This window comes from Squalius cephalus (genome assembly GCF_949319135.1).
Source record: "Squalius cephalus genome assembly, chromosome: 16".
NCBI classification, from domain to species: Eukaryota; Metazoa; Chordata; class Actinopteri; order Cypriniformes; family Leuciscidae; genus Squalius; species Squalius cephalus.
Window position 1 is genome coordinate 4,577,904 of NC_137137.1, and position 13,579 is coordinate 4,591,482.

At 37.6% G+C, this 13,579-nt stretch overlaps 2 protein-coding genes and 1 long non-coding RNA gene across 4 annotated transcripts; 1 reads left to right on the top strand and 2 right to left on the bottom strand.

Moving 5' to 3' along the window:
• asb6 (ankyrin repeat and SOCS box containing 6) lies at nt 1–4,053 on the bottom strand. Of its 2 annotated transcripts, none has more exons than XM_079897451.1 (7): nt 3,856–4,006; nt 3,245–3,381; nt 2,996–3,168; nt 2,801–2,907; nt 2,606–2,714; nt 2,410–2,496; nt 1–1,469 (listed from the first exon to the last, which is right to left on the bottom strand). In XM_079897451.1, the coding sequence occupies exons 2-7, from the start codon at nt 3,346–3,348 to the stop codon at nt 739–741; spliced, it is 1,311 nt and encodes a 436-aa protein (XP_079753577.1). In that variant the 5' UTR covers nt 3,349–3,381; nt 3,856–4,006; the 3' UTR covers nt 1–738. The 2 variants fall into 2 exon arrangements, with proteins under 2 accessions (XP_079753577.1, XP_079753576.1); XM_079897450.1 differs by having other exon boundaries at nt 7–1,469; nt 3,994–4,053.
• Nucleotides 4,054–4,658: 605 nt separating this feature from the next.
• On the bottom strand, nt 4,659–11,415 carry wdr13 (WD repeat domain 13). Its single transcript, XM_079897584.1, has 10 exons — nt 11,336–11,415; nt 10,274–10,352; nt 9,910–10,141; nt 9,492–9,601; nt 9,272–9,402; nt 8,029–8,336; nt 6,611–6,791; nt 6,342–6,483; nt 6,138–6,256; nt 4,659–5,302 (listed from the first exon to the last, which is right to left on the bottom strand). The coding sequence occupies exons 2-10, from the start codon at nt 10,312–10,314 to the stop codon at nt 5,118–5,120; spliced, it is 1,449 nt and encodes a 482-aa protein (XP_079753710.1). The 5' UTR covers nt 10,315–10,352; nt 11,336–11,415; the 3' UTR covers nt 4,659–5,117.
• Nucleotides 11,416–12,096: 681 nt separating this feature from the next.
• LOC307174259 lies at nt 12,097–13,579 on the top strand. Its single transcript, XR_013823974.1, has 4 exons — nt 12,097–12,533; nt 12,701–12,732; nt 12,838–12,907; nt 13,213–13,579. It is a non-coding gene; the product is annotated as an uncharacterized lncRNA (long non-coding RNA).

Consider the following 13,579-nt stretch of genomic DNA (forward strand, 5'->3'; position numbering starts at 1 on the left):
CTGGGGACATCAGAGATTTATTTTTCATCTTGTGAAAAGGGTATTATGCCACCCCTTTGATGGTATAATAATAATAATTTGATGGGGAGATTTGATACTTCAAAAGCAAGATTACAAACATATAGCCTCATATTTTAAAGATGTGCAAGAAGTCAAAACAGCTTCAAACTATATTACAAACACTCGCGCGCACACACACACACACACACACACAGTACAATGCAAGAGAGCCAAACATTTCTTCAATTTTCCAGCTACAAAGTTGATCTTGTTAAGGCACATTAAGTATATCATATACATGATAATACAAAAAAAATGGAGACTGATTCCAATCAGCAACTCTGAATCACTTAGAAATCAGCTTAAAAATAGACACACATAAGTACAAAGCACATAACGAAGTGATGCAGCATAATATTAAAGATTCAACTGTAAACAATTATCCCTTTTCATACTGAATGAAACTACAAAACAAACAGAAAATTACCTGGTAATATGTAATACAGTGAGGTTACTGGCATTTTGGCACAAAGAACACTTATTTGAATGACAATTATAAGACTTATATACATATTTTTGTTAGTTTCCCACTCTCGGATCAACAGACAAATTATCTTTCTGCATGCTGATTCAAATGATACAAGCACTGCATCACTTCTATCTGAATTTTCCTGAATGCAGAGGTCAATAAGGGGTCCATATTTACAACCACACACACAGTCCGTGAGGATCCGCCTCTCAGCGTGGAGAACGTCGAGGTTTGAACCTGTCCCAGCCGGGTCTGTTGGTCCAGCAGTTCTCTGGGAGCAGCAGGTCCTTCAGTCTGTCTGGCAGTGGCAGGGCTTTCACCTTCTCCTCAAAGGGCCACGGCTGCAGACAGCGGCGGATCAGTCTCCGGCAAAGGCATCTCAGTGGCAGCGGCCGGCTCTCTTGGTCCTCTAGTTTGCTGTAGAGCTCCAGCAGGGGCTGATGGGTGGAAACCTGGTCCAGAACGGGCAGTTGTGAGCGCGGGAAGAGAGGAGGAACGACAGGAGAGCAGATCCTGGCCAGATCCAACAGCACTTCAGCTTTGGCTAAAACATCAGCCAGCTCGGCGGCATCTAAAGGCTCACGGAGAGCTTCAGCGAGACGCGTGAATATCAGTTGTTGACCCGTCCAGAAGGAGGCGCTGTGGTGAGAGCAGACGAAGGAAGCGCCGTGCTGGAGTAGAAGGGCGGTCAGGGGAAACAGCAAGTCGAAGTTCTCCAGAATTGTGTAGGTTAGAGAATGTTCCCACTCTTCCCCGTCGGCAGCGTTCAAGCAGCAGCTGGGATCGGCACCGTGGCTGATCAGAAGATGTGCCACGCGGGTGCAAAAACGGCCGATCTCCTTCGCATCCTCCACGCTGCTGTCCAGAGCCTCCTTCACCAGGAAGATCAGAGAGGACATGGGGGTCTCACCGTCATGTGTGGTGGCGTTCACATCTGCACCTGCACAGGACAGATATGAGTTTAAAAACACAGTAAGAAATAAGAATAAGTGGTTTGATTTTTTAGTAACACTTTATTTTGATGGTCCCTTTTGAACATTCTGTTGACTATAAGTAACTTTGCAACTACATGTCAACTAATTCTCATTAGAGTATTAGTGTACTGTCTGCTTAATATCTCATAACTCTTTATTGTGATGGTCCTCCAACAGACACTCTACAGACTATAAGTAACTTTGCAACTACATGTCAACTTATTCTAACCCTAACCCTACCAGTGTATTTATACTCTACTAATACTCTAATGAGAGTTAGTAGACATGTAGGTGCAATGTTACTTCTAGACAACAGAATGTGTTAAAGGGACCATCAAAATAAAGTGAAACCGATTTTTTTACTTTTAGATGGCTGTAAAAAAAATGTAAAGCAAAAAAAAAGTCAATTTAAAGCAAAAAAATAAAACATTAAAAAATATATACATACAGGCAAATCAATTATTCTATATATATTTATACATTTGTACAAAATAAAATTATTTTGAGGTGATAATGACCTATATTATAAATATTATATAAATATAAAATAATTAAGTATAACAAAAATTTAAGTATAGAGTATACATTTTTTTAATTAAAAAAAATAAATACAAATTTTCAACACTGATAATCAGAAATGTTTCTTGAGCATCAAATCAGACTGGGGTAATGATGCTGAAAATTCAGCATTGCATCACAGGAATAAATTACATTTTTAAATATATTCACATAATAAACAGTTATTTTATATTGTAATAATATTTCCCAATATTACACTTTCAACATTACAATAACAACTATATCAAATCTTTCAGTTTAAGTCAAGATTTGAGATTTTAAAACGAAATTTCTGAATAAATCTGTTGCCTAATGACAGAACTGCTGTTTTAATGTCCAGTGAAGCACCTCTTTGTAGAAGCAGCTCTATATTGTCCACATTATTGACTGTGAGTCCATCACTGCTGGCCAGAGCATGAAGAAGTGCAGTTTTTCCTGCAAAAGCGCAAGCATGTGCAACACAATAAACAGAGAGTTAGAATCAAATGAAATATATCAAGAAACCACAAACGTTCTATATTGTTAGATGAGTTAAATAAAATACCATTCTTGTCTTTCGCATTCACATCAGCACCCAAGTCCAGAAGCACACGCAAACACGGCAGCTTATCCGCCTCCTCGCTGGCCAGGTCAAGAGGGCTGCTTTCATGAATCTATTGCAGAGATGAAAAAGTGCCACAAAAAGTGTTATTGCATGACTATGACTGTAAATGCTACTTTATAAGACACGTGTTCTCACCCTGTCCCTCTTGTTGATTTCAGCTCCATGAGATATCAACATCTGCACCATGTCTGGCTTGTTCCTCAACACTGCAATATGTAAGGGGTTGTAGTACGACACAGGGTCTGGAACAATAACAAAAAGTTTCGAGATGATAATGAGGTTTATCAGAATCACAAAATCATGATGTATTCATCTTTAGCATCTCCGCACCTTCAAAGTTGAGATCCGCTCCGTAACGCAAGAGCACCTTTGCTGCGCCGACCAACCCGAGATCAGCCACTCGAAACAGGCAGTAGCTGATTCCCTGCATGAAGACGGGAGACTGGGACTCTCTATCCAGAAGCTCCACAAGAGTCCTTGAGATGCTTTCCTCATCCTCTTGTCTGTGAAATGCAGTGCATACAATTCTGTCATCGTCTGCTCAATGCAGTGTCTTTAAAGTGCAGTTGAGATGCTGACCTGCGCTGGGTTTCTCCTCCTTCTGTTCCCAGGACACTCATCACAGCATCCACCAGCGGCTGGTACTCGTACACGATCCTCCTGAACCCGTGGAGGAAAGGCATATTCTGTTCCCTCTGTCCCACGGTCTCTTCACGCTTTAAAACAGTACAAACTCATGCAATATTCCAAAAAAATATATAAATCAAGTCAGTAAAACATAATACACACAATATTATATAATGCACTAAAGATCTTGCTTGGAAACTGAGTCACATATCCTATTTGTTCACGACAAATAAACATTTTTTATGAAATAGTTATGCAACAATTGGGGTATATAAAAATATAAATATATATTAAGACTATGGTTACATAAAAAACAACCATTAAATCCTTTTCGATTTTTTAAATAATGCATATTCATGAAAGAGAAAGAACTCGTTTTATCAGATGGACCACACCTCTAAAAAACGGCCAGCTCGATGACTCACATGCATGAAAATATAAACTAGTTTAACTCTTTATAAGATGTCTTTATAATTAAAGAGTCTGAATTAATAGAAAATAAACCTAAAAACCAGATTTATTCATTTTTGTTTGGTGTTTTATGTAGTGGGCTCTTTACTTGCCTGGTAGCGGTCTACCTCTTACTATACAGTAAGTAATCAATGTTCAAGGCACCTAAAATATATATATTTTTTTAACAATATATATTTATACCATTTGCGTTTCATTCATATATTTGTTTGTTTTCTCTTTAAGCTTACCCACTGTAGAACCGGAAGTAGTTCCTCCCACATGTTACAGTGTAACTGCCGTGAGAGAATTGCTCCCTTTCAAAATAAAAGCACATGAAAAAAGTGTGCTTATGCATATTTAAAACATTTCAAAATAAAAGCCTTAACATTGAAAAATGGCAACGAGGTTTAGAAGTCTTTTTATCCGAGGCACAAGTGTGAGTCTGAAGTCATCAAATATTCTACAAAACAATATATATTTAGAAAAAATACATTTTACAGGCAACAATTTATTTATGATACTAGAAAATACTTTACATATATTTAAGAAATATTGTCACCGGTATTAGTAGAGTAAATATAAATTCTAAAGAAATACATGTAAAACTACTAACTTGAGATCTATTCATATTTAAAACTTGAAAATATAGGCTAAATTTGCACTGAAAAAACAACCAAATGCTTAAAATATCATAAGTCACAAATCTAAAATCAAGTCTCCATCTCTCTTTACTAGTAATATGTACAATAGTGCTCAAAACAACAAATCCTTTTGTTCAAAAAAGGATTTGAACTAAACTTCATTTGTGCCAACAACTTTCCCATCTTCAAAAAGCTACTTTGATTTAAGGTTGCCAATCTTGCCATTAAAGAAAAAACGTGAATAAATCCAAGGAAAACACAGAAAGACCAAATGTAACTTAGTGCTTAGTGTGAGTAAGTTTATTGAGTTCAACAAGGCATAAATACAGTAGTGTTATTGTGCAAGCGAACACAACTTCAGTGACACATCGTCTCAAGCGTTCTCATTCTCTCACACTTACTCACAAAGACACACAATGCACAAAGGTGAACAAATTATTATATTAACGTCTCCTCTCTTAAGTTACACATTTATGACCACAAAGCACTGATGAAGTGCACATAGTCACAATCAAGCATCACATCCCAAAACAACAACAATAGAAATATCAGCCCTAAACAAAGATAAGAGAATACAAGTTTCTTTCATGGTCCACATGAGTTAGCTCAGACTCATTCAAAACATCACAGTCATCACACATTTACAGTAGGAGTTTCATTGCACGTGATTCAAGCCAGCCTGCATGAAAGATGCTGTAGCCAAAGGTAGCGAAAGCTTGGAGTCGCTGTGATTACTTCTGCTCCCGTCTCCAGATGATCACCATTCCGGTGGCGTCAGAGGAGGCTAGCAGGCTTTCGTCGCAGTTGAAACTCACGTCCAGGACGGGCACGCTGTGACCCTGCAGCTTGTTAACAATGGCCTTAGTGTTGCGCTCGACATCGAAAAAGTAGACACATGCATCCTCGCTGCCAGTGACTACATGAGAGAAAGAGCAGGGATTCACTTACACTGGCTTTGTTCCAAAACAGTGTGAGATTCCTACATAGGCAGCATCCTGATTGAAAAGGAACCTCGTAAGTGCACATCAGTGAGTGATATATGATTGATCGATTTCAATAGTTTGATATTAGTATGTTGCTAACCTAATAACATATAAAATCACACATACATTACCATTCAAAAGATTTTTTTTTTCTGAAAGAAATTAACACTTTTTTCAACAAGGATGCATTAAATTGAACAAAAGTGACATTTACAATGTTGTTTTTCTGTACTTTCTATTAATCAAAGAATGCTGAAAATATATGCCAGATTCACAAGAATATTAAGCAGCACAACTGTTTTCATCATCGATAAAAATAAGAAATGTTTTCGAAGCAGCAAATCAGCATATTAGAATGACTTCTGAAGGACACTGAAGTAATGATGCACACAGAAAATGTATTCATTTTAAAATATATTAACACAGAAAACAGTTATTTTAAATTGAAATAATTTTGCATAGTTTTTACAGTATTTTTATCAAATAAATACAGCCTTGGAGAGCGTAAGAGACTTATTATAAAAATCTTACCGACCCCAAATTTTGAATGGTATAGCACTCAAATATTGGTGAAAATAGTCCGTTTTTAAATATATTCAAGTATTTTTATTGCCATCTCTTGCCTATGATAACTAGTGTTTAAGCACACATAATTCAAGCTTTGCTTGGTATTCAAAGAAAAGTATTTAAAAAACAGAAATTACAATGGCCCTATTTTCAGTTGCTGAATGTAAACGGTCACAGATGAGATGATGATTCGGGTCTTACCAACACAGGCTCCCTGTCTGAAGGACATGAGAGGACAGAAGATGCTGTGCAGCGGTTGGGATCCTTGTTGGATGGGGAAACTCCTCTTCAGCTGTAGAGTCCCCTCATTATCCACGACCCTGTCAATACCAGTTCCACACTGATCAATAATCATCTTAGCCAAAGGAAAGTGACTATCTGGATTGCCGTTAAGTGCATTCTAACCTGTAGAGCAGCAGTTTGTTTACACAGGCGTTGACGAGCAGCGACGGATCCCGAGCCTCTCGACTGATCCAGGAGCGGGCTGAGATACTGGAAATAGAGCTGCCCTCATTCACCACCAGTCTCTTAGCTTTGGTCAGTTTTCCTGTGGAAGAAGAACCTTGACTTTACTTAAACACCAATATATCAACTCTACTCTCATCTACATTACTATGGTTTCCAGATATTCCCCCAAAATCACAATCTGGGCCTGACATGAAACATCTTTGTACCTGTGGCCATGTCAAAGAGGAAGGAGAAAATGCTTCCCCTGTCATCGCCAGCCCACAGGATTCTCCCTGGTGCATCAAACGAGAGAGAAAGCACTCGACCCGTCAGTTTGCTGGAGCCTCCTTTCACTTTCTTCCCAGTGGAGATGTTCACCACCTGCAGGTGATGTTTGCTGTTGCCAACCTGGGCACAGATAACAAAAGACACATTTGATATATCATAACGACTTCAGAAAATACTTTATCATTCATATTTTTACAATTTACTAAAATGTTGTAGTGTTACATTAGGTTTGTATAGTAACATATGTAGACACAAATAAAAGGGAAATTACATATATTGTTGAAAATTGAAGTGAATCTGAAAAGCTTTGTATTATAATTGAAACACGTGAGTCTGAGTTTGTTTGGAGCATTCACATTAGGACAAAATCACTACAGAAGTGAAGAAAGCATAAAAGATATAATCAAGTTTTAATATAACCGAGTTTCTTTAAGCATGCCACATTGCAGAGATGTTTTATAGGTCGCCCAACTCACCCAACACATTTATGCCTTGTTGAACTCAATACATTTAATCTTTACATTGATCTCTTTACATTTAGTACAATTACCCACTATTGCACACAAAGTACCCTTTTTTGGCTGGTGGCATATATCACACCCTAATAGGATTACTGAAAGGGCTGATGGTATTTGTTACCACAGTATTTCATCAGCATAAACAATTCCATTTCCCCAAAAATTATCCCATTCTAGGGGGCGGAATTCTTAATATTTGTTTCTTGGGAACAGGTAAATGTGGAATGCCTTTCCTCTTTCTGATAAAAATAATATTGCAGTTCTGCAGTATTACAAGATGTATGGTCACTAGAAAAAAAACATCTGTAATTACACTCCTGTTCAATAGTTTGGAGTCAGCAAGATTTTTCTTTTTTTAAAGAAATTAATATTCAGCAAGGATGCATTAAATCGATCGAAAGTGTTAGTAAAGACTTTTACATTGTTACAAAAGATTTCTATTTCAAATAAATGCCGTTCTTTTGAGCTTTCTACTCATCGAAGAATCCTGAAAAAAAATGTATCATGGTTTCCACAAAAATATCAAGCAGCACAACTGTTAATAATAATAATTTGTTTTTTTGAACAACAAATCAGCATATTAGAATGATTTCTGAAGGATCATGTGACACTGAAGACTGGAATAATGATGCTGAAAATTCAACTTTGCATCACAGGAATAAATTACACTTTAAAATATATAAGAACAGAAAGAAGTTATACAATATTACAGTTTTTACTGTACTTTTCAATCAAATAAATGCAACCTTAAAGTTTAAAAAAAATTAAAATCCTACCGACCCAAAACTTTTTGACAGTAGCGAATATCAGAAACAATAATGGTTGCCATTTGGGCTCACCACAGTCAGGTTGTTGTTCATGGGCTGAAAAGTGCAGCACAGCAGCTCACTGCCCTCTGGGTCGACCACCTCCCGGATGCAGCGGCCATCCTCTGTGTTCCAGATACGCAGAGTGCCATCTTTGGACGTGGACACAATGATGTCATTGCTAAGCGACCAGGCAAAGTCAGTCACGGGCCCAGCATGGCCTTTCAGTGTCACCTTTACAGTTGGTGGAGGTGGGGATAGTGTCATGATTGACAATGTCCCATCCAATGAGCAGCAGGCGAGGAGGTGTTTATCATCATTGGCAAACTGCAATCGGGGAACTGAGGAGATAAAATAATTAAAGGTTAAATGAGAGGGTAAAAACAACAGTCCAGACCAAAGACTGATGGCTGTTTTCAAACATTTACATGCATGCACAGAAGAAGGCTTGCGGTAATGTGAATGCACAGGAAAATGATCAAATGCGCTTCTTAGTCAAAATGGTGGTCTTGACGAGGTGCTCATCTAAATACAGTTGGTTATATCTAAGGTGCAAATAGATATATATGCTAAAGTATCAGATTGGTGAAATAGACACAATGCAGGAATTAAAAAAACAATATTAATCAAATAACAATATGAACAAGAACAAATAAAAAAACAGTTGCCGCTTTTCATTTATTTTGTTGTCCTATGTCAGTCAGTGTTTTCTTGAAAAATTCTTAATGAACTGTGGTTTTGCTGTGGTATCAAGGTTAGTGGTCGACTGATATATCGGTCAATATATGGCACTTTTTATTTATCAACATCATCTGATTTACTTTTTTGTTGTTGTTGATGAATGACTTTTATTTTGAAAGTTTTATTTTATTATGAAAAATACTATAATAGGATTACAAAATCAAGAAGTTGCTATCTAAAATATAAAAAGTTTAATTCATTTTAATTAAAATGATTTTTAATTAAATTAAACTAATTTAAATTGAATTCTATTATAATATTTTTTTCATTTGGTTTAATTTACAAATTATTTCTGATTAAGTAAATATTATGCAAATAAATATCTAGCAGGCAGCAAGTGTTATTTACTATCTTTAAATGAAATAGTGTGATATCATATATATTGGCTTTATATCAGAAATCTGCCACCCTGCTCTCTAAAAATGTATATCGGTTGACCGCTAGTCAAATATTGTGAAATTTGAATGGTGCTGGTATTGACTACAGAAATTTTGGTTGGTCACAACCCTAGTTGTGTCATTAACATCTCACTCACCAGCTGAGTCGACATGCTGGTCAAAGATGTGGTGCATGCCGGCAAAGGCGTAGTTCTCACTGAGGGTGGTGTCACCTGCCATGGCCCGACTGGCCTCGGCCACCGAAGTGGGCACCAGGCTACCTGGAGGCCTGGCACATAAGATGTTCCCAGAGACTTAATTATACACAGTGCAAACATGAAAATAATGAGCAAAATAGCTAAGGTTAGTGGGGCTTACCTTTCATCATACACCGCCCTGTTCATCTGGGCTTGTAGCTGGTATGAACCACGGCTTACTGATCTCCGGTGGCCTCTGGCACCCTGAGCCCTGGGATCCTCCTCAAAGTCCTGAAAAAAAGATGAAAAAGAGAATAAAAAAGACCAAGAAAAGAGAAAAGCAAGCAGCAATGGAGGGTGATTTTAGAGTTTAGCACTACAGCAACATAAAGCCCATCATGCACAAAAGAGCTCGCAATCTACATGCACTGCAGCTCTCACACAACACATTGACCTGGATCTGGATTGCTATTTATATCTAGGACTGTCTTATATATACTATCTTGCCCTCTGAATGTGTTTTTGTGGGGCTTATTTCAGCCCAGAACTCCTAATCCACATTTCTCGAACCCTCTTCCCTGTTTCTGAATGCACCTAACCTCCATGCGATCCAGTGTGGTGCGGGAACTGCGCACACTGCTGGCTCTGAAGCTGCTCTGCTCTGACAGAGGCCCGTAACGCAGGGCGAGCAACTGACTGCGCAGACGCAGATACTGCCTGCGCAGCCCCGGCTCAAAGCCACACTTGGCATTCTCGCGGAGCAGCTGGCTGCGCCGGCGGATGTACTGTGTGCGGAACTGGGGGAACGTAGGTGTGCGGTAAGCATTGTACCTGAGGAATAAGATAGGGAGAGGCAGAGAGGCATAGAGAATAATATAAGACATGATTAGTCCCTACACACGTTAAAAATAAATGCACACATATATGCATGGAGTCTCACTCCAATGACAATCTAGCACACACCTTGCGTCCACTGCCAGCACCTGCTGCCAAACAGCAGCCATGAGATCCTCAACACAGAGAGATGCAGGAAACACGAGGTCTGCAGAAAAGACAAATACACTGATATATAAATCCATAATAAATAACTAAAGAAGATGTCAGAGCCTTATTTGTATCGTTCAGTTGAGATATGATTCAAATTTTCTACTTGTAATTGTTGTTAAAAAATTACAAGAGACACAAAATAACACAAATAAATGCTAATCACAACTTAATAATCATCTAACTCAATGATTTTCAAACTTTTTGATGCTAAAGACCCCAAAGGAGATGATCTGCTTGTGAGACACCCAGTTTGTAAACATAAAGGCAGCTGTGTAAAAATCTATACTCTGTGTGGAAAATATAATTGTTCACAAAATACAAATTTGGCTTTTTACATTTTCATATTACTACAACAAATTGTTTAAATAATATCTGGAAAATATTTACTTTTAGTTGACAACTTACATGAGATTAAGTTTTCCACAAAGACTTTTAATTCTATCTTTTATAAATAATTATTTATGAGAAAAATTTAAAAAAAGATTTATACAAAATAATAGCAAATGATTTCTGACCAGTCTTTAGAAAGCAGAATGAAATTTATTGAATGCAACCGTAAAAAAGAATTACGTGAAAAACGTATTTCATTAATACGTTAAGTTAACTATGACAGCACTAAAAACACATAAATCCAGCGTCAAATTACAACTAGCATGCTATTCTTGTTTCTCAAACACACTAGTACACTGAAACATGACTAACGTGAACACAATGTTTATAATGAATATATCATTTCAAAATGATTCATATTTATACACAACCCAAACAAACAGTTTGTTTTAAAATCAATGTTTTGACGCATTCGCCCCAGTTAGCAGGGATGCTAACAACAACAGCAGTTGAACAACGAATAATAATTTTTACAAAATCATGTCAATCACACAGAAGCTACAATATCTAGCGAATAACATTTCTGAATGCCTTTATCTTATTGAAACTTAATGTCAATGTATAATTTTATACTTAAAGGACACCTACCGTGCGAGATTCTCACCGGTTCATTCTGTCTGAAGGGCTGGCGTGATCACGTGACCGACCCGCCCTGCCACCAGCTGATCTGCATATCATTGACGTCACTGCAGCGCGTGTAATGAGGACTGTCAAATGATTTGTATGTTGTTAAAGATTGAAAGACAAGGCCGAGTGACTTGGCAACGAGAATTGATGTTTGTATGTAGAGTAAAAATGTATTTTAAGTGCATATAGAATCAGTCAGTAGCCTAGTAAGTGTTCAAGTTCAACTGCATGACAGATGTCTCAAGAGAAAGGCTCACAAACTCCAAATATCCATATTCATATATAAACTAAATATAAGTATCTACATATTTATCTAAATAGCTTTTTAAAAATCTATATTTTATTTGTGACTAATAATTTAGAGCAGGGTATTATTATTATTAACCAAAATAAATTCCATTATTTCCTGAATCAGAAGATAATAGATTTATTTTTATATTTTTATTATATAAATATTATATTATACTTTTCTTTTCTTAGTGCCAGGTTAGGATATGGACATTTGGCTTTTTGTATAGGTGTCAATACAATTTTAAGTTAATACTTCATTAAATCTAAATAATGACTGTTACAAAAATAAAACTATTAACCACATAAATTCCATTTATTTTTATATTTTTATTAATATAAATATCTTATATTTTTTACTTTATTTTATTTATTTATTTTATTTTATTTGTATATGTCTGAACATTTGCCTTTGTGTATAGTTGTCAATAAAATTCTAGTCCCTACTTCATTAAACCTGAAGATACAACATTGTCCTGATAAAACTGCAGAACATAATCAGAGCTCAGAGACTGTTAACCTGCAGTTTAACACTTAACTTCAAACTGGATATTAACATTTCAAAATCAAGAATTCTATCCGGGTTGAGGAAAAGGCTGCGGGAGCGAACCATCGATTTGCAAAATAAAAGGATTAACTGTACAAAAGATATGATTCCACCTGAGCTCAGCAGAGGCCCGTGACAGGACAGTGCTGAGGCACAGCTGACGGGGCTCTTTACTTGTTCCTGACGCTGTTTCCCGAAGGGGCCCCGTAAGTGGAGTCATTCAGCGGCCAGGGCCATAAATGAGGGCCGCGCCAGCGCTCAGCACTGCTTATTCTAAAAGGACGCAAAGACCTTGGAGCGCAGCCAAAATGCCTGGAACAAAAGGTAGATATTGAAGAAAAGCTTTCAAATATGTTTTTAATTAAGATTGGAACATGCAAAACTGTCATGAAATAATTACACCTTTCATTTAGACTTTTATAAACTCCAAAACACCACAGTAGTAGATTAAACCAGGCATGCAAAAAGTAATATCCTGAATGTTTTAACAGGTAACAAGGGGGATAAGAAATCCGCTACCAAGGTAAAAAATTGCCCACAGCAGACCCATTACATGCACACATACATGCATAATTAATCTTTAATTGCTTTCTTGAGATTGAATTTCGATTTCCTTGTCTTCCTGTAGCAACCTCAGAGTCCTAAGGAGCAGCCGAAGAAAGTTGATGAGAAAGGAGATGACACCAAAAAGCAAGGAGGTAAATATTGACAATAGGCCTGTAGACATTTCAGAGGTGCATGAAACACAAGCAAAACTGTCAAAACACTTCTATAAATAATATTGTTCGCAATTGAAACGTAAAGTGGTTTTCATGGCTTATGAAAGTAAATGTTTGTCTGGCAAATACAAATTTGAATCAGTATGCAGTGTGTGTGAGAAATGCAACATCTTGACACAAATGGGAGAGGAGATTGCACATTTCTATCTTGCTCTCAGGGACAATTTTATTACATTTGCTATGTTTCCAGTCAAGGTATCTGTCTTTGTGTCTTCCCCTCACAGGACAGCCAAAGGGAGAGAAACAGTAATTTCCAGGCCTTCGTGAAGCTGGCTCTGGAGACTCTCCTGGGCTCTTGTCGACGCAAGCATGAGGGCCCTCGCGGTAGGCAGGGCTGAGGTCTGCTCCTCACACCAGCCAGCCAATCGACAGCATCCATTCGAATATCGCTAGACAGAGCTTGGCCTAAGCCTCCGTCGTCTGTCCCTTCTGTACCTTCTCACACGGGTCTCAGGTCTGAATAACGCTGCTGATTTGCTCATTGGAAGTCGGGCCGATATCCCAGGATTCCAGAGACTCTGTGACCCCGCCCTCATCTGCTCACATTTGACTCCGCCCGTGTCATAGTTCACAACTGTGCTGTACATAAAT